This window comes from Zosterops lateralis (genome assembly GCF_965231275.1).
Source record: "Zosterops lateralis genome assembly, chromosome: 1".
NCBI classification, from domain to species: Eukaryota; Metazoa; Chordata; class Aves; order Passeriformes; family Zosteropidae; genus Zosterops; species Zosterops lateralis.
Window position 1 is genome coordinate 137,050,668 of NC_139762.1, and position 26,292 is coordinate 137,076,959.

At 40.9% G+C, this 26,292-nt stretch overlaps 1 protein-coding gene across 1 annotated transcript in view; it reads left to right on the forward strand.

The window, feature by feature from the left end:
• Positions 1-26,292, forward strand: part of COL22A1 (collagen type XXII alpha 1 chain) — a gene marked incomplete at its 5' end in the record, with an annotated part of 210,599 nt that overhangs the window by 43,965 nt on the left and 140,342 nt on the right. Inside the window, 2 exons of the mRNA XM_083859503.1 lie at positions 3,353-3,427; positions 19,835-19,946. Of these exons, the coding sequence (XP_083715629.1) occupies positions 3,353-3,427; positions 19,835-19,946 (187 nt within the window). The remainder of the gene's footprint in view (positions 1-3,352; positions 3,428-19,834; positions 19,947-26,292) is intronic.

Consider the following 26,292-nt stretch of genomic DNA (forward strand, 5'->3'; position numbering starts at 1 on the left):
CTTCCCTTCCCTTCCCTTCCCTTCCCTTCCCTTCCCTTCCCTTCCCTTCCCTTCCCTTCCCTTCCCTTCCCTTCCCTTCCCTTCCCTTCCCTTCCCTTCCCTTCCCTTCCCTTCCCTTCCCTTCCCTTCCCTTCCCTTCCCTTCCCTTCCCTTCCCTTCCCTTCCCTTCCCTTCCCTTCCCTTCCCTTCCCTTCCCTTCCCTTCCCTTCCCTTCCCTTCCCTTCCCTTCCCTTCCCTTCCCTTCCCTTCCCTTCCCCCTCCACCCACCTGCTTTTCTCTGCACTTCTTTCTCATTCTCTTTTGTTTTCTCATTTGCTTTCTATCCCATTTCCTTGAATTTCTTTTGAAATGGTTTGGAGGCTGAGAGACTCAAACAACCAGATCACTCTTCTTTTCCAAACTTGCAGCCCTATTGTTCCGTTTTAATGACAATAAGTTATTTAATGTTATTTTAGTGCTAGTGAATGTTCCTGAGCCAACACGTTCTCCTGACATATCTCTTTGCAGAGCCTGTACTCTGTAGGACATATTGTCTCTTGCTTTTAAAATGTTTGAGAGCTTTGGGATTTTTTTTTTTTCAGAGGGAAGGTTCTAAAAAAATTATGTTTAAAAGCAAGACTTGAGTCCCTTCTCATCAAACAGATCTCAGTGTGATTTGCTTATAGAAAAAGGGGGGTATCTGCAGTTAAATGACTCTAAGAAATACTTCCTTCAGCAAGTAGCTCGTACAAACCAAGGGCACAGGTGGTTCCTGGGCTGCCAGTGCACATCTCCTGTCCAGCCTCTCATCCAGCCGCACCCCCAATTCCTCCTGGGCAGGGCTGCTCTCAGTCCCCTCATTCCCCAGCCTGGATGGTACCAGGGGCTGCCCCAGCCCAAGGGCAGCACCAGCACCTGGCCTTGTTAAACCTGAGGAGATTTCCATGAGCCACCTCTTGAGCTTGTCCAGGTCCCTCTGGATGGCCCCATCCTTCAGGGGTGGCAACAGCATCACTCAGCTTGCTGTCATCTGCTAATTTACATACATAGAGCTTCCTAGTCCCTCTAATTATATGCCTTTGAAATGATAATGTAAGCCTATTAGAAATTGAAAAATGGTCTATAGAGTTATAGAGCAATTTTCCTGATCTCGCTCACAAAAAAGGTAATATTTGATGTTGAAGCCAGTGAATAAAGTATTATAGAATAGGAATTATTATGTATCCCTATTCAAGAATTTTAATTTTATGAGAAAGAGGTCATCTCTAACAAAACTAATTTTCCTCTGTAGAGTTACAGTTTGGTTGATATGGTAACTACCTTGATGAAGTACATTTGTTCTTTACTAAAGTACATTTTTTTCTTAGGCATTGTTACTATGTATTGAATTGCATTTGCATTAAAAAGTAACACTCTACAATGGATTAAAAGCTGACTGATCTCATGTAGCAGATGTCAGTGGAAAGTCATCATTCCTGGTGCAACTGTAAAGGGATAGATATTTAGCATTCTGGTGGTATTAAAAATTTCCATGAACCCCATGGATATAAATGCAAAATCTTTGGTGATAAAAATTTTGGATAAAGCATAAAGTGATTGACAAAATATTATATAAGGTTGCAGACAAGAAAGAAGTTTTAAACGATACATGTTTAAAGGCAACTGCAAGCAGAGGATGTAACAGGGAGCAGAGGCTGAAAGCTCAGATTAGTCAGCTGAACATTCTCTTCTCTAAATCTGTAAAGATTTACAAATTAGCAGAGCCTTAGCTGCAGTGCAGATTTTCTAACTGTCTCTGCCATTTTCACTGGATGCTCATTGCTGCAAATCCTCTGAGCATCACAAGTGTTAGCTAAGAGTTTTGCCTGGCAGTAGCAGAAAAAATGGGTATAAAATGCTCCTTGACACTAAAACGTTCACCTGTGTCAGGGCTTTCATAGGAAGGCTCCAACAGAGGGAGGACAGATTTTGTCTTGCCTTCCCAACAGTGCAGCCCTGGGTGTGGCACTGAGACCTGGTGGCTCCTTGGGAGTGATGGATGTGCTGTCAGTCCAGCACTCTACTCCTCTGGACGCACAGAGCCCTGCTAATAACTGGGATGGGAAAGTACCAACCTCGTTTGAGCCTCTGTGAGTTATTTTGTGGCTGGGAAGGGAGCATTGCAATTACCTTCTTTCCCTTGCCAGCTATTGATACTCATTCCTTAGCTGCAGGCAGGTGGGGAGGAACCAAAAGGGACACAGGACATTTGTAAAGTAAAGGCAAAAGTGAGGCCACAGTTCTTTAAGAGGTAATAAAATATTGTCTCTGTCACTATTTGCCCATGTGAAAGGTCCCATCCACTCTTTTTGAAAGCCCCTTTTAATTAGTGGAAGATGATATAAGGTCTTCCTGAAGCTTTCCCTTCTCCAGGCTGAACAACCCCAGCTCTCTCAGCCTGTTTTCACAGGAGAGGTGCTCCAGGCCTCAGATCATCTTTATGGCCCTCCTCTGGACATGCTCTAATAATTCCAATATGATACATATAATAATATATATTATTGTTATTATTGTTACTGTTGTTTTTGTTATTGTTATAATTATAATATTGAACATATACAGACCAATATCTCTACTAGTTCCTCTCATTAAACTGATCCCTTGAGCTACCTGTCCCCAATGTTTATAAGTGTGCAATAACCTATTGATCAGGGAAAAGAAAGCATAAGTAAAGTTATTTCAAAGGTTTGGCAGGAAAGGGGTGGATACATAGTTCTCTGTGGAAAAGAATTTTTCTGTACTTGTGTTGACACTAATTGGGAGTATGAGAAATGGCTGACAAAGGCTGGGTATTTTCATGACTTTTTAAAACCTGTGTGTAGGGGTGAATACTCTTCAAAATTCTAGTCATTTAACTCCAAATTCTGCTTGAACAAACTCAGGGAGCTTTTCCAGAGTAGGAGCTGTCCTTTCTGAAAAGTTTGGGCAGCACCCCAATGTCAACTGGCCTTTCAGAACTTCCCTTCCAGCCAAGCTGAGAGTGGAAGCACATTCTGTATTTTCTTAAGGAGTTTTTTTGGGGGGGGTTTTTGTGGCTTTCATGCAGATTTGCAGACAGGAGGAAGACACAAACCCAGATTGTTGTCCTAGGTGATGGAAAGGCTCAGTTCACCTGTTCTGTCTTCCTGTCTGGTCAGGCAGGAAGAAGTGTCTCAAAACCAGACATAGTGTCCTGGTTCTCTTGTCCATCATGAAGTTAGGCTGTAGGGGAGAGGAAACGTATTTAGGATGTGCAGAGCCTGGACAAAACCCAGATCAGCCTTTGTTAATTCTGCAGCTTCCAAAAGGATGTGTTCCCTTGGGATAATTGTGTACTGGTTGTTTTGTTTTTCAGATGTCCTGTGCCCAAATGTCCACGTGGAAGGAGATCGGTTCAAACACACCAATGGGGGCACTGATGAGATTCCAGGTAAACACACACACTTTTCTGCTGGCCCTCTGGGAACTGAAATAGTATAACTGTACATTTCTTGTGTGATGCTCTGATTCATTGCACCATTCCTAGATGGAATTTTCTTATTCCAACTCGTGTTCAGTGGTGAAGAAGTGTATAAGAAACTGTCAGGCTCCAAATGAATTATCTGTTGACAGCCAACACCAAATGAATCACAAACTTTCTTTTGATATGGCATCAAATTAAAAAAGCCGATGGAGCTTAGTGGAGTAGCTAGAGGAGTGCAATAAGTCTTGGAGATCTCTTTTTTCTTACCACTGCACATTTAGCGATTTTTAATGTCCATTTATTTGATCTGTGATTGTTGTGGAAATCCAAGCACAGTGGTAATTACCACTGGAGAAAGGTTTATGTATGCATTTATATAAATAAAAGATTTTCTGAAGCACTGGTGAGAGATCAAGGGGAAGTTCAGTCTGGTGAGATCTCTGCTTTTCTGTGAGGTCTGATATATCTTTTCAGCCAGCTGAAGGACTTAATGTCAGATATTTGCTTGGACTATGCCTCTTTTCCAGCCTCCCAAGACTGCTTGAGCAGTTGGCAGAGAAAAGATGCCCATCAAGGTTGTGTTGGGAATAATTGTGACTGATCCAAGGACATAACTCACTGCAGTGGGGGGATGAAGGTTCTTCTGCAGCTTGATTATGAGTAGAAATCCTCAGTGTCTGACAGCTTTGCTACTCACTTGGTGTTTCTTCATTGGAGGATTTTCATTGCCTGCACAAAATACCAGCCCCAACTGTGCTGTCTGTGGGCAGCTTATTTTGGCTGCCGCCTGATTACATCTGAGCCTGTGATAACATTGGGTAGTAATGTCTTTTGTGATCATTAGACCCAAGCAGATTATCCCCAAACCTATTTTGAACTGCTGTCTGCTGCTGGGTCTTGCATTAGGTCTCAGTTTGCAGCCTCTGACTGCAGCTTTTACGCAGCCAGACTGTGCCTTCAGGTTCCAACAACAGGCTCTGACTGTAGACCCAGACCAACCTCATAGTAGTGATTCTCTCTTTCCAGGATATTTCTTTATGATCCTTTCATTCCCTCTTCCTCCTCCATGATCCTCCCTTCAGCAGCTAACTCACACCCTTTTATCACACTATCTTTATTGGATATATATATATATATATATATATATATAATATATAGTGACTCACTGGGGCAAGGCTGTATTGGGTAATTAACACAGCTGTAACCTATCAGGGGTGAGGTCACCTATATTCCTTCTCCTACACTGAGAGGAGTCTGTTTTTCTGCCACCAGCTCCTCATGTGTACAAGGATTTCAACACCTGTGCTTTGTGCTCCACTAGGAACTGGAATTGATCCTTGCCCAACAGGCTCCTAACACTGAATTTCAGAGCTATATCTTGCACAAACTTGTTTGTAGATGGACACAAAGTGCAGTCTCATGGAATAGAAGTTGCAGTAAAACTCATTTTGAGGACAGGGAAAAGAATATTTGAAATCTTAGATTTAACACCTTTTCATCTCTCAAAGAGGGACAAGACCTTAGAACTGAGGATCAGCGTGGCAAAATTTTTTCTGATGATTTTTTAAAAAATTATTTTCTTATATTTTTATTGGGTGAAATGCAGCAGCAGAAGACACAATTTCACACAAAGCATCACCAATTCCAGCCCTTTCTTGCCTACCCTACCTGCACACAAGTTATATCATGGCCTGCTACATTTAGTTCTGTGTTTGCATTTAAGTGGATGAATTGAATCACTCTGTATCAGCAAAAGTAAAAATAGAAGCTAAAACATAAAATGAGCTATAAAAGGAGGAACTCTTTGAGATAAAGGGAAACAGTGGTGTGGCTGAGGGGGAAGATTCATGGGATTTTGTTAAATCAGAGGCTGAGAACAGGCATGAGGGTAGTGAGAGTGGCTCCATGCAGAATCAAATAACTGGATCAAAAACCCCCATTGTGATCTGGAGGAGAGCCAATGCTCTAAACTGGTATTTTCCTTTTAAAAGACAGATGATTTCTTTTCTTTAGACAAACAGGACTAAGTAAAACTCATCTATCTGCTTTTGTTGAGTGCTGCATTGAAAGTCACTGCTAAAATGAGAAAGAGTAGAGATTAATAAATGTAAAGTGAGCCAGAAACTGCCTGGCAGGGAGACAATAATGGAGTTTCTAGGAAAGGGAGAAAGAAGGTAGAGTGTATGCAGTGATGAAGTCCCTCAGGGTTTTAGGCATGATCTCCCCTGTGAGTTTCCACTCTGTGGATTGGGATCAATGGCTCCAAAACCCAGGGATATTTTTCCAACTAACTAGGTCAGTTTAAAAGGCCTGTTTTGGTAGGTAAAGATCAATATCAGGGCTATAAACTCCTCCTGTGGGAACTGATGGTGTCTTAGTCAGCAGATGTTTGTACATCACAGTCCTGTAGAGGTGGGGAAACTGCAAAGGTCATTACTGGATTAGGTAGAGAAGGGAAGAATTGCTGAGACTGGGCAGGGCTTTTGGTTACTGCTCATCTGGAAAAGTTTGCTCAGACCTCCTTAGCTCAGGAAATATGGATTCAGCCTTGAGGAGCTCTTGGTGTGTTCAGGAGCCAGAGAGAGGCAATTAAAATCCTGGGTTTGGTTAATCTTGCAATGTACAGGTGGAAAGGGGAGATAATGTTGCTGTCTGTTAATAGATCAGGAGAACAGCAGGAGGGAGATAGGGGAACCACTCAAGCTGAAGGACAAAGGCAGCAATAGGAAATGACTATCAGCTGTTTAAGACATACATTCAAGACATCAGAAGAAGACTTGAAGCTGTCAGAGATAGGAAGCACTGGGACAAGAGGTGAAATAGCACTAATGGAGACAAACAAACAGTGATGGATAGTCCTGACTCCTCTCAGAGCAGAGGTTTGTACTCTATGACCCTCTGGTCTCAAAACATTTAAATAAGAAATCCTCGGCTGCAGCATTCAGGAATGGCTGCTACAGTGAAATAGGGTTCATCAGTAAGAATATATAGACAGCTTTACTCTACTACTGATAAATTTTTGTCAGTGAAGTGAAGCAGCATCTGTTTAACATGTGAATTCAGAACATAACACTGAATATGTTGCTGAATGCATTAGAAATCAACAGGGAATTTTGAAAGAAAGCAAGGAATCTACTTAGAATATCACTTTCTCTTCCAGGAAGTCTGATATTTTAAACTAACTCTTAATAATGGTTTAAACAAAGTCCTAAGAGCATTCTTGTAGGTACTATGTTTTGGTCGGGGTTTTTAAAGAGAAATACAGACAAAAGAGGGTTTAACTCATCTGCCTTAAAATACTCAGTGACACCCCTCTCCCCCCTTATTGTATTTAATGCCTCTTATTATGCTAAATTGTAATTTTCATTCCATCAGCATTTAAGAAAGGGACATGACCAATCAGGAAAACACAATGATAATATTTTTGCATCCTGCAGATGTGACCTTTGTGGATTTTTGGGAGCCATAATATTGTATCAAAGCTACATATGAATTTTATTCAAAATGAATTATACTTCTTGAGGTTTTAAGACTTCACATTTGAATTGTTTGTATTTTAGACTAGACCTGCTGGACATGGGATTCTGGACATTCTGGATGATCCCTAGAATTAAGAATGAGTTTGAGCTCTAGTCCTGAACATTACCAGAGGAGATAATACTCCTCAACAGATACTGGCTGCTGCTTTCAGGAGACTCTGCCATGGAAGCAAAGAAAGGCCTGAAGTGATTTCCACAGGGTGCTAAGAAAAAAAAAACCCTGGTGAAGGACAATTCGAAACAGCAATGGTATCAAACGTCCCACACTGGCTGGTGTTAATGGGGCAAGGGAGGAACATGAAAGCGCTGACTTGAACTCCTGAGGTTGTGTGTGTGAACAACAACAGAAACTGCATTATAGATTGTACCACAGACTGACCTCAGCCTTCAGCTCTCTTCCCTGTCTCCAAAGCCTCCATGTGAAAATGACCAAAATTCTAAAACATTTATGACCTGTAGATTTTTCTGTGACTCTATAAAGAGTGTTTGGGCATTTTATGATGAAGGCACTGGTTGTAAAACTAGTCCCCTACAATTACAGGCTGCAGTGGCTGTGTTTAGCTGTCAGTGTGTCTCCAGTTCCTGTGGTTTGCAGCGCTGGGTTCACATTCCAGAGATGCCAGTGACTCTCTAGCTAATTACAATATCCCTGGGACTATTTATATCTGCCCACTAAAGCAGGTTGTAGCATGAGAAAACTGGAGTGTCCAGGCTGCTGGACCTGCAGAATGAGAGCATTCAACCAATGTCCTCCTGGGGAAAAAAGTGTATTTGTGGTGCCTGTGTGACAGGCATTGTGCCCTCCTTTTGCACTTGGGATGCCCCTGAGAGGCCAGTGAATAGTCCATGAACAGCTGCAGAGATTTGTGAGGGATTTTCTTTGGGTCAGTAGATGCCCATGCCCAGCAGAGACTGGCTGTGTGCAGTGCTGGTGGAGCTGGCTGTTCATGCAGACATCACCACTCTCCTCTCCATCCTTGGGGTTATGCACACACAGATGTGAAAAACGAGGTTCACTTTTTAGTAAATTTTAAGGAATATGTTTAATAAAATAATTAAGACAATTAGGAGATAAAAAAAACAAGTTTGGCCGGCCAGGTGACTTGGCATTCAGCCAAGTCCACCCCTTGCTTTCTCAGGGATAGTTGTTAAATACCCTTCCCGTTATATCGATATATGAATATTCATAAAATTCCATAAACTAGTTTCCATATTCCAGGAACTGTTTTGCATGGCCCCTCCTTGGGTCCGCCTTTTTAGAGCATGCGTGTTTCATGGCTGTGTCCTTTTTATCGCTTCCAGTTTGGGCCTTGGTCCGTGCTTTCTGCAAGTGGTAGATGCTGATAGTTGGTGTATCAGTAGCAGAGTCTTCTTTACATGTTCACTGGATGTTATCCCAACCAAACAGACAGTTTAAGCACACTTACATCAACTACTCCCATTATATCTAATCTTCTTTTACCAATAGCAGAAATAAACTTATATCCTATATCCTTACTATGTTATTAATCATATAGCACACATCTTGCGAAAAGCCAATTTTATAATACACACATATAACACAGAGACAGGACTGGAAACAGCTGTGACATTTGTGAGAGATGGGGCAGAAGGATGAAGCTTTGCTGTGCCATGGCACAGCCACTTGGCACTTGTGTTTTTCACTGGCCCATCACTAGGCAGTGCTAATGGGATAGGGCTCAGGGCTTCTTATTTCCTCCTCCCCCCCTCCATTTTCTCTAGGAAGTCCCCCAGAAAATATGAAACTGTTCTGAGCTGAATTTGAAACTGAGTTCCTGACATGCAGACATCTGGCAATAGTGGCTGTAATAGTGGCAGGTTTTTTTGGAATCTATGTACAAGTCTTATAAAGAGCAGCTGAGAGACCTGGGGATGTTTAGCCTGGAGAAAAGGAGGCTCAGGAAGGAATTTATTGCTCTTTACAGCTCCCTGAGAGGAGGGTGTAGTGAGCTGGGGCCAGGTAACCAGTGACCAGAGGAAATGGCCTCAAGTTGTGCCAGGGGAAGTTTTGTTTGGATATTAGGGAAAATACCTTCACTGCTAGGATGATCAAGCATTGGAACAGGGTGACCAGGGAACTGGTAGAATCACCATCCCTGGTAGGATTCTAAAGACATGCAGATGTGGCATTTGGGGACATAGCTTGGTGATGAACCTGGGAGGGTTAGGTTAATGGTTGGACTCAATATTAGAGAGCTTTTCAACCTTAATAATTCTATGATTCTACCCTTCTATTGTGCAATAGTTAATCTCAACACTATAGCCTAGATCACTGCATTTAAAAGGTCTTTGAAGTTTTTCAGAGGCTGACAAATGGTTCACTTGTGTTCAAAGGCATTTTAATATCCAGTAACTCTAAAAAAAGAACCAATAGGCCAAGCAGGCCAATAATTATCAATAAATCATCTATGACTTCTAAGAATTATCAATAAATCATCTATAATTTCTAAGAATAGCCACTGCAGTCCTGTGGGCTTGCCTAGTGTCCAGACCCACCAGTTATCCATCATGGGGACCTTGGTTTCTTTAGGCCTTGTGTGCCAAGGAATTTCCCTTATACAGAAAACTAAAGAATTGGTGAGTGAAAATGTACAGACACCCCAGCAGGGAGTAGGGAGTTAGCAAAGTGTGCATCAGGATTAGGAGCCTGGAAATACTAGAGCATCCTCTAAAGTGTGCACAACCAGGCTGACACCAACAGAGCTGTGGTGAGTTCTCAGAATTAGGAAAAAAACATGTTTTAAATTAATCTCTTTTTTTTTAATATGGTAAGAGACAAGCTGTTATACAAGGCCATGGATCTCAATGGATTCCTGACACAGGGAATTGCCTGACAACATCAGGTCTATGCTGGAGCAGGTAGCCTGGCTGAGCTTCTCAAAAGTGTCAGGAAATATGGAGAAGGAAAGCTGAATTTTTAACTGACATTTTTAAAATGTGCTTCTGGAGGAAGTAAACTGGTAACAGCAGAGCAGTCCCTGTGGAAGCCTTTCTCTGGTCTGAGTCCCAGCAGTGACATCTACAAGTTCTGACATCTACATTCACAATGAAGGTCTAACAAGGCTTAATCACACACATGAAAATGATTCTTTGACTGGTACTATTTGCTTTCTCCCAGAAGTTAAACAATTCAGGTAGTTTTCTTATTCCAGTGCATTTGAGATTGATGAGAAGAAAATAAATTCAATTTTGACTGTTCATAGCCCAAGAAGCAACCAATCCTTTGGCTATAAAAAGACTAATAGGTTGTCTAACTGTGATATACTTTCAGATATTTCTCAGTCCAAATATTTTAGATTAATTCTCTTTCAGAAACCATCCCATGGATTTTTCATCAGTGCAAGCTTTCTGGTTATCATGGACACATGAGGGGGAGAAGGCACACATATAATCTTAACAAAATACTCCTAATTCTTGGAGTTAAATTAGTCTGTCTGATGAGAATTCTCTCTGATGACTGCTGTGGCCAGGTTTTGGGGTACTGGTAGGTCTAATCTGTTTTGTACTGGTCACCTGGCATAAGCAATCATGATAGTCTCCTAAAGAATAATCCCTACCTGCTTTAATGTTAGGCCTTGTTCATCCCATTTAAAACTAATGGGAGTATTTTTATTTTCATGAACAGTCTATTGGTTGAGTTTTCTTATAACACAGACAGCATTACAAGGAAAGTCTAGCATGTCTTAATAGAATGTTTTTCCTTAAATATATTTTCTTATCTCAAAAGTTATACTATTTGCTTGTACCAAGGTCCTCCCTTCCCCACTGCCATCCCAAGGGATGATTTTCCAGACGTGCCATTTTATGGTTTTCAGGAGGAACACAGAGCACCTTGACACCTGACGAACTCAAAAGAGGCCTTCAAAGTAGAGGAACTCATTAAAACCAGAACCTAATACAACTAGTCTTAGGTAAATTCAGTTGGTGCAAGCCTATCTGGCCCACAAAGGACATCAAAGGAGTAATGAACTCCTGTTTAATCTTGTAAATCACTGGAGCAGGAAGGAGCTGAAAGAGGGCCTGTGGCACCAAGCCGAGTGTCCATTACTGAGAAAATGGCGATTACTTCAACACAAGAAAAGCCTTCAGTAATGAGGCAGAGTTCAGTGTCAAAACTAGCTTTCAGTGTTGTCCAATATGCCACTTGCAACTGTTTGAAAACTCGAGAGGCAAAATAGTAAGAGAGAAGCAGAGGACAGATGTAGATAAACAGAACAATGGATCACATAAAGGGGTGTGCTATTAACGTGGGACCAGGTCTTGAAAGGTGCTGCCTCAGAGGCAGCTGCTGTATACATGAATTTATTTCCTGTTTTTACAGCAAGCTGGGGGTTGGATTACAACAGCCTTTACACAGGGTGGGAGGGCTGGAATTGTGTATTCACTTACTTGCTTCTCTTTTTCAATTCTCTCTCATACTGTATCTTTAGCATGCTTTTCTTACTGGTTTATATTAGTTTTATCTTTCCTGAAGTGTAATCTTTTCTTTCCTGTGTAAAGATACCAAGTGCTGTATTTTTCCCCCTCTGTTTTGGCTGAAACTTTAAACTGATGTTTCTGAAAGACTGGCCCCATGTTTCAGTCCAGTGACTGCCTGTTCACCTGCCTCACTGCCTCTGAGAGATTGCTCCTTTTTGAAGTATAACTCCATTGTAAACATCAAGTAAGGTTTGTGCTCCTCAAAATCCCAAATGTGGATTGGTGCTCGAGTTGAGATGAAACTCCTTTTTGTGGCCTGCATGGAACTCTTGTGTCTTATTCCTTTCCTGGGGCCAAGGAAAAGTAGAAATTGTGTCTTCCAGTGCTGTGATGGAGAGTAAACAGACCAGGATCAGTTAACCAACAGCCTGAGTGGTGGCATCATGTACCAGGAATAAATCTGATATATAAATTTTATAAAATTGAGACCATATAAAATGTGCTTTAAGGCACCTTATTGAGTATGATCTAGAAGAACAAGGATTGCTGGAAGATGCCTCTTTCATGCTGGTGTAAGACCTGTTCCATTTGCTTTAGCTAAACCTCATCATTAACTTAAGCTCTTAGCTGCTTTTCCACTGGAATCTGGGGATCTGGTGAGAAGAAAGTTGGGTCAGCCTGAAGTGCTGCTTGAATCCCAACTGGAACATCAATGGAAAAAAAAAGGTTAATAGCAAGAACCTCTTTAAAGCACTCTTGAGGCCCTTAATCTATAGACTCTCGGCAGTTTTATAGTTCCAAAATTCCCTTGCAAGCCTCCTGTAAAATTTAGCTAACTAATTTTTTAAATGACCTCTTCAACCCATTTAGTCATCATTGCAGTGCTTCATGCAGGGCTTGTGGGCAGCCAATAAATCTCTGGTTTGTTCCTCCAGAGGTGCAGTCCTTAATGTTTTGAGGGTAAGTCAGGGAACCACTGCTGACTGATGATGCTGAATCAAACTGCTGGGAGAGCTGAATGTGGCATGAATTACCCGTGCAATTACAAGCTGCTCCTTTTTCCATCTTTGCTGGAAAGGTAGAATACAGTGAAAAAAACAGGGCAAGAAGACAGAACCCTTATCCTTCATAAGTCTTTGGAAATAATTTCTTCTGACAGCTAGAGATAGTTGGAATTTTGTTTTTTACAAACATTTGCAATGGCACAGGTCTAAACAGTGTGAGCTGGAAGACTCATGCACTGCTCTTGTGCATGACATGCTTGTCTCTAAATTGGACAGACATGGATTGGACAGATGGAAACTTGTATAAGGAATTGGATGGGTTGGCATTCAAACTGTTGTGGTCAATGGCTCGATGTCCAAGTGGAAACTAGAGGCAAGTGATGCTCCTTGGGGCTGGTATTGGGGCTGATGCTGTTTGACATTTGTTTTAGTGACATGGACAGTGGAATTGAGGCACCCTCAGCCTTGTTTGCTGAGCACACCAAGCTGTGAGTGCAGTCACGTACTGGAAGGAAGGGATGGCATCCAGAGGGATCTGGAGAGGCTGGAGAGGTAGGGATGAAGCTTATGAAGTTCAGCAAGGCCAAGGACAAGGTCCTACATGTGAATCAGAGAAATCTCAAGACCAGACAGAGAATGTATGGATTGGAGCCATTGAGGAGAAGGACTTGGGGTTGCTGGTGGATGAGAAGCTCATGTCTTGGCCATGAGGACTTGCAGCCCAAAAAGCCACTTGTGTCCTGGGCTGCATCCAAAGCCCCGTAGGCAGCAGGTTGAGGGAAGGGATTCTGCTCCTTGTGAGACCCCCTCTGCAGTGCTGCATCCAGCTCTGGGGTGCCCAGCATAAGAAGGAAGTGGAGCTGTTGGAGAAAGTCCAGAGGAGGCCACAAAGGTGCTCAGAGGGCTGGAACACCTCTGCTGTGAAGACAGATCTCTCTACTGAGAGATCTGGGGATGCTCAGCCAGGAGAAGGGAGGGGGCCAGGGACACCTTCCTGCAACCTTCGGTACTGAAAGGGAGCTGAGGAGAAAGCTGGAGAGAGAAATTTCAAAAATGCATGTGGTAAACAGACAGGGGGAAATGGAAATTCACACAGGAAGAAAGTAGGCTTAGATTAGATGTGGTTGAAGATCCTTTGAGATGGACACTTCAGTGAGATCTTAAAAATATGCCTAAAATCTGGTGCTCACTCAGCTCTCGACAGGGTTTCTTTTCCTGTGGAGAAAGAAACACCAGGAATAGCAGAAATACTGTAGCAGATAATGGGTACTATAACAATAACACATGCTGAATAAAGTAAGTGGTTCCTCCATTGGGATTTGGACACTTCTACTCCAGCCCTGAATTAAGACACATCTTGGCTGTCCAGAAATAGCTGCTTTTAGCATAGAGCACTGTGGAAGACAAGGATGCCAAATGTTTAGATACAGGAAAAAAAAATAACCTTGTCTACACTCTGCCTTGGCATAACTGATTGCTGATCTCATTAAATACACTGTGTGACCTTATTTTATGGCATGACAGCATATTTTTTTCCTCTTTTTTTTTTTAGAATATATATTAGGACAGAAATGAACTAACGTAACACAAAACTAGGGCTCCTTACAGTAGCAAGAGCCATCCTGGAGGAGTTAAAAGGGATGCTGAAGGCATACAGGCTCTTCCTTGTGGGCACAGGAAATCTGTGAAAACTTAACTTTCAAGAGTGCGGAGATGTTAGACAAGTTCATGTATCTGCTGAAAGACTCCCAGGTGTTTCTGTTTTTCATGGGAATTCAACACTTACTGTTTTTCATAGGAATTCATACACTGCTCTGGTGTACAATAAAGTTCAGTGCCATTGATCACCTCCAGTAAAAGCAGCATGAGCTATTTTATCCCAGGCTATACCGATTGCTGTTTTCAGAGGTGTCAGTGAGCCAAAAGGTGATGACAACTTCCCTGATTGTGGCTATTGGTGACACCTCATCAATGCATTGACAAGGTTGATAATTCAGCTGGGAGTTTGAGCAAGACCAGAGGAAGGAGCATTTCTTGCAAAAGCTGCTATTAGTGCTCATGGCTGGCAATCCACTGTAGTAAATATATTCCAGACACCACACTTGAGGCTGTGATGTCCACTGCCTTTCCTGGTCCCATTCTCACCCACTTCCCACATTCCTCTCCAGGTTGTGGTCTCACCAAGAACTCTCACAATTAGAGGAAGCCCAGTTGTTCCCCCTGTGAGTGTTAACCTGGGATCCTTGGGAGCACAAGCAAGAGACTTTTTTTCAGAAAACTGCTTTGGGCAAAATAAGAAGTCAATGGCTCTGTCCTGCTTTGAGAAATCTTTCCAAATGTGCTCACTGGTGTGTTTTCTGGCTATTAAGACTTACATGTTTTGCTCTTTTTTTTTTTTTTTTTTTTTTTTTTTTTTTTTCCCTGAAGACAAGAGAGTTAGGGAAATCTCAACCTGCACAATAACTTCCACCATGGTGCCCATATCAGATCCTTAATGGAGCCAGGCAGAAACACAGCCCATATTCAGGGCAACCAGCCAAGACCCCTTTAGTCAGGTCTTCAGATAATAATCTTGAAACAAACATTGTGGGATCACGGGGTGGGTACAGAGCTGTTGGATCACCCTTTGGCCATGCCTTAAGACATTGGGTGCACTGTGGACTTTGGTCCTGTAAAAGAAAATCTGGCTGCATGTAAAACTTAGATGATGTATAAATTGTCCAGTGCCAAGTTTTGCCATCTTCTTCCTGTAACAGAAAGATCTGGGTGTGTTTTCTGATTCTGGAAAACAGGCTGCTTCCTGTAAGGGGTTTGTAACTCTTGAGCAGCGAGACATTCGGCTGATTTGATCAGCAGAGCAGTGCATAAGAAATTACTTTTCAAGCAAAGTATGCTGTCACAAATATGAGCTTCTCTTTCAGCTCACTGTTTTAATTTTAATATGGACTAGGGTCTGCTGGCTTTCAGGAGATGTAATCATGTTAGAGGGTTTCGGTGGCCCCATATTGTTTCAGAAGCTCTAATGAAGTAAGAGGCTTAAGATCAAAGAGCATCTTATTAAATGCTGTGTTTATGGCATTACTGATTAAGCAGTTTATGAGCCAATTGGGAAACCACACCTGCCCTGCTACACAAAAAGCCACCTTTTAAATCAAAGCTGCTGAGAACAGGAAAATCCTACCCTTTCCCCCTGTGCTTGCGCATGGTGCAAGAGGTAAGAGCATCTTTGCCCTGGCTAATCTAGGCAGGTCTGTTCTTCCCCATTCACTTGTAGGGAGGACTGGGGAAGTTACATGTGGCATCTCATTTTCCATATGCCACTGACAATATGGTGCCTCCTTGGTGGTGGGAAAACCAAAAAACAGACTATTTCTGCTCTAACTCCAGCACAGTAATGCTGTGTGACACATTTAACTCTTTGGAGAAAGATCTCATTGAGAGTTTTTACTGCATTGTTAGTGAACAGACACTGCCAGGTGAAACATCCTGGCCAGATGTTGCAGAAATGATCACAGCATTGCTTATTTTTTACATTAATATTGTAATTCAGGCTAAAAAAAAAAAGAAAATTAAAAGTTTCATGCTGTCTCCCTCACAATTCCAGTTCCATCCCTAAAGTCAAAGGAACATAATCTATGCAAAGGGCTTCCATGCACACAAAGTAAACAAAATGATAGTAATAATAGTAATAATATTAGTACTAACAGTAGTAATACTACTAGTAGTGGTAATAGTGATGATAATAATATATTTGCTTGTCCATCATCTGAAAAAATCTTAGAGGTTCCTTTAATTCACAAATTCACTTGGAGGTTTGCCTTTCTTTGTGTGTTCCACTTGGGAAATTTGCCTTGATTACTTTCTCAGCTCAAATAACAATATTTTGAATTTGTTTATTTGTTTGTTCTTCAGAAGAGATTTTGAAAATCATAGCTGGTTAATCAAGCTGAATTTAAAAATCTGCTACCTTTACGTAATTCTGATGGCAAATAAGGCAATGTGAATATAAGTTATGTGGGATTTGTTAACATTTTTGTCCTCTTCACCTCTGCTTTACTCCCTGCACAAAGTTGATAGCATTCCCTGTGAGCAGAATACATCTCAGACAACTTCAGTACTCTGAAAATTCCTATCTGTATGAGCTTCCTTTCTGCTGAAAGGAAGGAGCTGCTCCAGGTAGGGGCTCAGCCTGTCTTTAATGACTCCTAAATTTCTCTGCTGACTCACGAGGAAACTGAGGAAACCTACATTCATCATATGTTTCCTTTTCAGGCAGCTAAAATTAGGCGAGATGCATTTCCTTGTTGGCAGAATTCTTAATTTTTTAGTGTATGGCCTGATGACAAATTTTCTGTAATTCTGTTGAAATCTTTCAGCAACCAAAGTGTCCCTTACCTTTAAGGGCTTTGGTTGTAAATGGAGTATCCAAGAGGGGAGGTTATCTCACCAGCTGGGCAATATTTAAATTTTACACAGAATAAATTAAGTATGATTAAAATTAAAAACCCCTTTGCTTTTGAGTATAGAATCTGACACACCTAAAGACTTAATTTTTCCCTGGATCTGCATTACATCTTTCAAAGATATATCCTCATTCATCAATTAATTAAAAATAGAGAAAGTAACTTTTAATTTGCCAATCCATAGTCTGAATAAAAGAAAAAAAATCCTATTATGGTTTAGTTGTGTGCTTTATCCAATCCCAAATGTAAATGGGATTATGATGTGAGAGTGTGATTTATTTTCATTACACCAAATTCTGTATGTAAAACAGTTTTGATCACCGTGTTTGTGTTTCATGGTGTTATTTACACTTTTAAAAGTGCATTTTGATAGGGAATTCAGGGAAAAAAAGGAGAGATTGAATCTGACTCTTGTTTCCACTGGAAAAACATACCAGTGTGCACAGCTTCAGAGTTGCTCATGATGTGAACGTTCATTTCAGCTGTCAGAGATAATGAGAGCAGCTTTGGGTCTGAGCTAATGATGGGAAAACTTGGCAGGACTTTCTTGTCACTGTATCTTGCACTTGTGCATTTTTAGCAAGGGAGCTTTACCAGACCTCTGAAGGGAGCAGGATTTCACAGCTTGAGTCCTCTGGATGTAAGAATGTCACCTGGGCAGCATTTCAGCCTTCACCATCCACAGCTCCTCTCCTGTGAATGGGGAGCAATTTCCTTTCCCACTCAGAGTGGTCTCCTCCTGCCAGCAACACTCAATTACTTCCCTCAGTTCCTGTGGCTGGTGTGGATGAGGGATATGGACTGCAGGGTGGAATGAGCTGTGTGGACAAGTCATGGTGTTGTTTGTGACAGCCTGGAGGGAGCTCTCATGGTCTGGTGGGGTCTGTTTTACCCTGATTTATGGCTGCAATCGTGGCTGATTGCAGTGTGTCAGAGGGATGTATCACTGGAGCTGCTGCAGAGGTGATTATGAGGTGCAGCCATGAGGCCCTGGAGCACTTTAACTGCTTTATTTGCCCTCCCCAATGCCCAGTAACAGCTGAAAATAGAGTGGACAAAAAGGAAAAGCTGTTGACAGCCAGGAAAGTTACTGTAATACTAAAGGCCTCAACTTGGCACCAGGCAGCCATTTCTGTCTTTGCAAACAATTAAGTTATATTTCCTCAGAAGAAGCAATTTGTTCAGTAAAATGATGGAAGCTTTACATTTTGATTGCTGTTTGCTATTTTGATTTGCCTAGGTATTGGCCCACACAGGTTTTTGCACCTATTTCTTTGTATAAATGTGTGGAATAATATCATTAGGTTGATGCCTTTTCCTGTTGAAGCTATTTTCAAGCTCTGCAGTGCCTTTCAGCCTGAAAGGTTTGGGAGGACAATTAAGAAACCCAAGAATCTTCAGGCTTAATTTCATCACATAAAAACGTTTATTTATCCTAGAAAAGTTTTAAGAGCTCACTAACTGAACAAAGTTGAAAGAAGTGCCATAGTTTAAAAGCAATTTATCCAAATAAGCTGCACTTAATGTCACCAGGTTTGTGTGCTGGAATTACAAAACCAGGAGTTAATATGTGTAATTGTGCATGTGTCAGGGGGAGAAGATGTTGGAATAGCCTGAATAAAATTAAAACACATATTCTCTGCTCAGTTGCTCACAATCTGCCTTTTACAGTGCCTTTGCCTCTAACTCCACAGTGTGTTTGGTTCTGGGAGTGGCTGACACTTTGGATTTGCACCCCGTGGAGCCAGTTTGGAGCTAAAAGCAGGATCTTTGCATCCACACAGTTCTGCACTTCCAGGAACTGGATGCATTTGTGGCACCATTGTAGCCCCACTGTCCCTCAGCTGGGACTTTGCGTCACAAAACTGTGTGTTCCCTCTGGCTGGGACCATGTTGATGTTGGAGCTGTGTAGACTCCCTTATGGGTTAAGCTTTAAATTTAAGATTGAGTTAAATCCTTAGCCTAAGATTGAGCTAAAAATACCTTGTTAGCACAAAGTCAGAAGCTTAAAGGCAGCTATCTTCTACCAAGATTAGCAGCTCATGATAATGATAAGTTGATTGGACTAACTTGTATTAAAATCATATGAGAAGTGCATGTGGTCATGTTTTTTGGACAAATAGTTTTCAGTCAAGACCTGAACCATTGAACTGGATACACAGTGGAAGTCCATGAATGAGATGAGAGGGCTGGAACACCTCTGCTGTAGAGAAATTTTGAGAAAGTTGGAGATGTTCACCCTGGAGAAGCAAAAGCTCCAGGGAGGCTTTCTCATGGCCTTTCAATATATGAAAGGGTCTTGCAAAAGAGAAAGAGGTCTTTTATCAAAGTCCACAGTGTCAAGACAAGGGGCAACAGTTTTAAACTGAAAAGAGGATAGATTTAGATTGGAGATAAAGAATTAAATATTTAAAGTGAGGGTGGGGAGACACTAGGCCAGGTTGCCCAGAGAAGCTGTGGATGCCCCATTCCTGGAAGTGTTCAAGACCAGGCTGGGGGCACTTAAGAAATCTGATCTAGGGGAATGTGTCCCTGCCCATGGCAGAGGGGTTGGAACTAGATAATCTTTGAAGGTCCCTTCCCACCCCAAAAAATTCTCTTATTCTATGAATAAATGTTCCAGTCTGCACCTCTGCATTTTTTTCTGCATGGCAGTTAATGAATTATACAGCTTTTTCAGGATGTTGTGGCAATGCAAAAACTAGCTACTGATTTCTGGAAAACTCTATTCAAGCCTGTGACAGCTTGATTTTAAGCTTGGTTTTGAGTTTTTGGGCTGAGAGGATTAGATTATATCAGAATTTAGTTCCGGCTTTTCCCAACAAGAACAAGTGCTGTTTGTAGGCTAAGAAATCCATGTGAGTACAATTGGAGGCATATCCCACTGCTTGATTAATGTCTTTAATTTATATTTCTGTAATGGATAGGATTTGACCTGATGGATTCATTCAGTGTGAAGCAGATTTTTGGACTGAAAGAAGATGGAATTCAGAGTGCTTATGTACGGCTTGGAAGCTTTCCTGTTGTTCAGAAAACTGAGTGAGTACTGTGGGATTTCACTTTATTTTCTATCTGAACCTCTGCCTTACCTTGCTTGGTTCCTCTAAGGTAACTTTGCAGTACCTGGTACCTACAGGTGTATTTCTGCTTTGAGCAGCTGTTTCAGTTCAGCTGGCACAGAAAGAAGATGCACAATGTGGTCAGAAGTCTCAGCAGTAACTACAGGCTCCATCCTGGCAGAATCTGAGCTGTGTTTGGTGCATCTCAGTGGTTCTGAGGAGCAGTACCAAGACATTCACAAAAGAACTTAGGGCTAAATAAAAAGCTTCTAAAGGGAATATTTGGTAGCACTCCAACTGAGATAGAAATTTTGCTAAACACAAGAGACCACTTGCTGGTAGATGCTGTGACCAGTTAGCAAATCTGGCCTTGTAGAAAAATGAGAAGTTTTTATCCTTTGTCAATAATGATTCAGTCCTCTGAGTCTTTCATGACCTAAGGCTGCCAGTTGTGTCACAGTCTATCACAAGTGTTTCTTTGGGTTGTCACTTGAGCCCTGATAGCATTAGCCTTGAAAAGAGTGAGTGCATAATTTCACTGAGTAACTATGAGCCATAGATTGAATTGTCATCATTAACATTTTTGCAGTAAATTTCTCAGTGCTAGTTTGAACTTCAGCTAAAAAAAAATCAATAATACTTCTTTTCCTTCTTATGGATGAGAGCTGTTATTTTTTTATTCTGTTTTTAGCTCTTTTTCTTAGCTCACTGCATTTTTTGTGATTGTCCCATGAATTACATTTGCTTTATTTCACAATTCTTTTTTTTCCTCCTGGAACCAACAGGATTCATTTGCTCTTTCCCCTTTCCCCTTTTTTTCCATGTTAATACAATTAAAAAAAAATTAAAAATATGATATACTAAGAGGAAAGCTGTTTTTTCTGGAGTCCATAAATGATATTAAGTCTAAGGGTAAATAGAGTCATGATCAGAGATCTGATTCAACATAACCAGCTAAATATATACCAATAAATATAAATATATACCAATCCTAGGTTTGATATAAATTTAACTGGTCTGAGTGTGGATGGGAATAAACTAAACCTATTTCACTTGGATGGGAATAAACCTATTTCTTTGGTCTCACTGTGCTCTCTGGGTCCTGGGTGACACTATGACAAATAGAGCAATTATTGGAGTATAGGCAGGAACTGTCAAGTGTGAGTTGATAATCTTCATATCACACAGCTCAGTCACCACTGCTGCTGTGTCCAGCCTTATTTTCCATAATTCAGTAGGTAGAAATGGAGTGAATGAAAGTTTGAAGATCTGTGAAGCAAGTGTGATGGTGAGAAATTCAAGAACTGCAGTGTAGACAGGTAAAATTAAGAAGCAGCCAACAGCTGAAGGGATCATTCTTTGTAAGAACCTCTGGGGAATCAAAGTTTGATAAAGGGTCTCTGAATAAGGCTGAAAGTCAGTGGCTACTTGACATCAAAAACCAGCAGGGAAGAAAGGCATGCTTTTAAGGATAAATCTAATTAACCACTGGAGAAAATTAGCAAAGATAACACAGAGTTGTCCATTTGAACCCCTTTTTCAAAGTAAGGGCTGAAGACCATTGTTGTTGTTGTTGTTTCTGTTGTTGTTTTCTCAGAAAGACTGAGGGAGTGAAGCCAGACCAACCAGCTATGACAGTTTTCCATCTGCTCAGATTACACCCATTTGCTTGTTGTTGCTGTTGCCTTTAAAATAAGCAGAATATTTTGTCACTCAGGACAATTAGAAGTAAAACATCCTTAATTAGTAGATTGAAATGAATAAAATTCCTTTTGAATGATTCTGAAACATGGAATTCAAGGAGGACTTTCACATTTAAAACCTTTTCTATTGTAACTTCCACGCTCCTGTGGTTTGGGAATGAACCCAAGTGGATATAACACCGTGGAAGGTGTTTGCATATTTGGTTCATTTAAGCATTTGTATATCAGGACTCTGAGATGCTGCATATGGGGTCATTGCTCACAGAAAATGAAATCTTGTAAATCTGCACAAAACCGATAACTGGAATAATAAACCAAACAAAAACATCTGTCGTGGCTCACAGATAACCTCCAGCATTGTTTAGCAACTGATAGCAACATCTCATAATTAGATACAAAATCATTAACTGAGTAATATATGTAATTCACTTTATTATCTGCTTAAAGGATTTGTATTCTTTTAGACAAGCAGTAGTACTTTTACAAAGTGCTAGATTAGCTGTCTGGGAAATGTGCCTGCTCATCTTCTGATCTGTAACCTACAGCTATGAACTTTCTTCCTCTTTGTGGTGAGGCATCATCTGTGAGCAAACAAACCCAGCAGCCACAGCTTGGCTTCAGTCAAGGACCAGATCACTGAGGGACTCACAGGTCTCTGTAGCTGTCTGAGGACTGGCCCCAAAATCTGGCTGGTGGTGTTTTCTCCACCCACCATGTAACTGGGGCTGTCCTACTGCTTGTTCATGGCTCCTCAGTGGATCTTCTGGCCAAAACTGTGCTGCAGACTTCTGTCTTTGGATGTTCAGGCTTGTTTCTCATTACTGATATCGTGCCTAATGCTAAGGTTTTGTCTCACTCTTTTGTTCTGTTGTCTATCTGTATCTCCTAGTCATGACTCCAGGGCCTTCCTCCTGGCCATGTCCATCCTCAGTTTTCTCTTGCCTGGTCTGATTCCAGCCTGACTTGATCATGATCTTGGCTACCACCTCACAGACTTCTGGTCAGGGTCTATTTGCTCTTTATATTGGCACAGTGTTGTACCAATACAGAATCCTGGTATGTTTAGGGCACGATACCTTGGTGTGTTTTTCTGTCTCCTGATGTCAGCTTTGACTTCAGTCACCTGCCTTAGGTTTCTCCATGAGCTCCTGCCCTGGTCTCATCATTTGTCCCCTTCCAAGATAAGAAATTGTACAAAAAGCCACTGAAAACTCCCATACATGGAACATGGAAGCTGTTGAAAGCTTCCTTTTTTCTTAATTTTCCCAAACAAATATTTCATATTAAGAAGAGCAGAGACAAAAAAGCTTGTTCAGCTTAGAGGAGGGAAGACTCAGGGAGGGAGAATCTTACTCATGTGTATAAATATCTGATGGGGAGGCAGCAAAGAAGAAAGAACCAGAATCTTCTTAGTCATATTCATTGACAGGATGAGAAGGAATGGGAACAATTTAAATCAATGAAATCTAAACACAAGAAAAACCTTCTTTAGATGAGATGATCTCAAGAGGTGCCTCACTGTCTCCTATTTCTAGCAAGGTAAAGGAGATAAAAGGAGATAAAGCATGATGGAGGTGGAATGACTGAAGGCTTTTCTGGTCTTGTAGAGAGTAAAGGACTGTAGGGAGAGCTGAGAAACACAGAAAAGACTGCAGCAAGCAGAGGAGAACAAGTTGTCCACATGGCTTCTTATGGAAAAATGTCCTTTTGGGAAAATTAAATGACAGCAAGTGAGACTTAGGACAGATTCCTTTTTTTTTTTTTTTTTTTTTTTTTTTTTTTTTTTTTTTTTTTTTTAACAGCATGTAGGACAGAGAAAGACAGGAAGAAATTACCTAGACAGGATGTATCTCTTCCATCCCTGAGGTTTCTGAAGTAGAAGTCAAAATGATGTGTGCCAAGGATGTATGAGACTCATCCTTTCCCTTTTCCCTTTCCTTTCCTTTCCTTTCCTTTCCTTTCCTTTCCTTTCCTTTCCTTTCCTTTCCTTTCCTTTCCTTTCCTTTCCTTTCCTTTCCTTTCCTTTCCTTTCCTTTCCTTTCCTTTCCTTTCCTTTCCTTTCCTTTCCTTTCCTTTCCTTTTTAATTTTTTATTTTTTTTAAATTTTCCTCCTGTCATTCTAAGAGCCTCTGGTGATATAAACCATATTTAAATGAACTGGCTTTCTCCAACTTGGTTTTGCAGATCTTATGGGTTACATTTCATATTAGTGGGTTTAGTTGTTGTAAAATTGGTCAAATTGCTCAAGTTTATTAACTAGACTTATCCTCACCAAATGTAAAACCCTCTTAAATGTTGTTCCATTCAGTGTCTGAGATGAGAACTGATAATTTTTCCATAGTGTTATAATAGATGTGGGATCTCATGCTTATTGTCAGAGATGAAAGCTCTTATTGCAAATTAAAGCATGTGAGAAGGTCACTATATATTGAAAACCAGCAATAGTTAAAAGAATTTTCTGCCTTCTTACTAAATTTTTTAGTTGTATAAGTTGTGATTCACCTGACCTTGCAGTTGAGTTAACTGACTCTTAGACTAACCTGCAGCACTGGGGGATTTTTTTGTCTTGGAGCTTTATAAGGGCCTTTTCTGCAGTCTATCCTGTTGTCAGAATTATAGACCAAGGAGCTGGCAGAATGGTCCCTGTAGATACCAGGCATCCAGCAAAGTTCCACAACATCGATCATCAGTTCAATTCAGCCTTGTGTGAAAGAAGAACATAAAACATTTCTGGGGACAGCAACTCCTGCTCTTGGATCCTCAAGTAAAGCTGAACTTCTAAATGGAGGCCATTTTTAAGTGAGGAAATAAGTTAAAACTGCTTAATAAAGTTTTTGTTTTGTTATGTAGCAATGCAGCTCTGTAAAAGATACAGGGACCAATGACTTCAGAAACAGCTTTTATCACATCTTCAAAGCAATGAGAATGTCTTCAGATTTGCTTTTGGCATGAAACCTTTCTCTGTTGGGAACTTGCAGCTGGTTCCTCAGCAGCTTTAAAAATCAGTTGAGGATGGCAGCTAATGGGTCTTTATGGCTTTCTGTCAGTTTAAATCTACCTGATGGGCTGTTTGTCAGCCTTGTGTGATGAGGTGTGGCCAGACTCACTGGGATGTTTAGGTACCTAACTCCCAGTTATTTCTGTGGGTATTAAACATCTGAAAACCCTTTTAGAAATTAAGCTTGCATAATGATATTCCTGTTCCCAGCTCAGAGCTGTCCAGAACCATAAAATCATTAAATCTGGAAAAGCTTTAAAAGATCACTGAATCCAACTGTTATGCTACACTCCCATGTTCACGACTAAACCATGTCACCAAGTGCCACACCCACACTTTTAATGAACATTTCCAGAGATGGTGAATCCACCACTTCCTTGGGTAGATTGTTCAAATGCTTGACCACCTCTACAGTAAAGAATTTTTTTCTAATGTCTAGTTTAAGGCAACCCTTCTTCCAAATCCTGCTTCTGTTCACTTCCAGGTGCACCTTCTGGCCCTTCTTGTAGATTTATTAACTTCCAGGCAACTGGGACCTCCCTGGTTAAAATAACTAATACCAAGAAGTGAGACAGCCTTGTCTGCTCTCCTAAAGGAAGGATTTCTTAAGGGAGATAGTGGGAGCCTGGTTCAGTTTTCTTTTGTGTTGGAAGAATTCAGAGAGTCTCTGTGTCCTCAGAGAGAAAACCAAGTTAAATTGGTGCATACCCTGCAGTGCAGTTTATACAGCAAAAGTCACATTAATGGATGAAACCAGAGTGTTCTGAATTTATAACTTGGCTGAAAAGATAGGAGATTTAAAGCACACATTAAAATATGATTGAATATTCTGGCATTAGGAAAGACTGGATCTCAACCTTTGCTGCAACTGCAAAACAGCATTCTGGAAATTTTGAGGACTTTTTGCTTTTAATACGATTAAAGACTTCTAGTTTTATGTGCCTTGGACTGTGCCAGTTTCTGAATAGTGATGGATTATGTTAGCTATTCATTAGGACAATGTTTCACAGTTTGTTCTTCATTAATTGCTGCCATTATGTTTTGTTTTGTATCAAGTGCTTATGCCTGACTGCTCAGATGTCCTGAAGCAAAGTCATGATATTTATGAAGGGTTTATTTGGGAATCATCATAGGAGCAAGGTTGGCTCTGGCATGAAGAACAATGTTAACTGTGACTCTTCAGGTGGGAAAAGAGATGGCTTAGAGGCATTGCAAGCAAAGGTTAAAAAATCATGGATGGCATAAAAGATAGAAAAAGAATAGGTTCATTGTGTTTTCCCTGATAAGAACTGAGTTAGGTCCTAAACAAAGAGGAGGAGGCTCATTATGCAATGGACAGCAGTGGGTGATTCCTTGTCAAGGGATGCTGTGAATGTCATGAGTTTATCTGAGTTCAAGGGAAGGATGCAGAAGTCTATATGAGATAAATCCATAAAAAGCTATTGTTATAGAAGTTGCATTTATCTCTGAAATAAACTCCTGGATTCCAAAGAAATGGAGGTACAAGAGAGATGTTTTTTTCTGTTCATTCTCATTCTTAGGCATCCAGTAATGGTTAGTAATTAAAAAAAAAAAAAAAAAAAAAGTGACACTGGATTAGTTATCCCTTCTGTCCCATTCTGCAT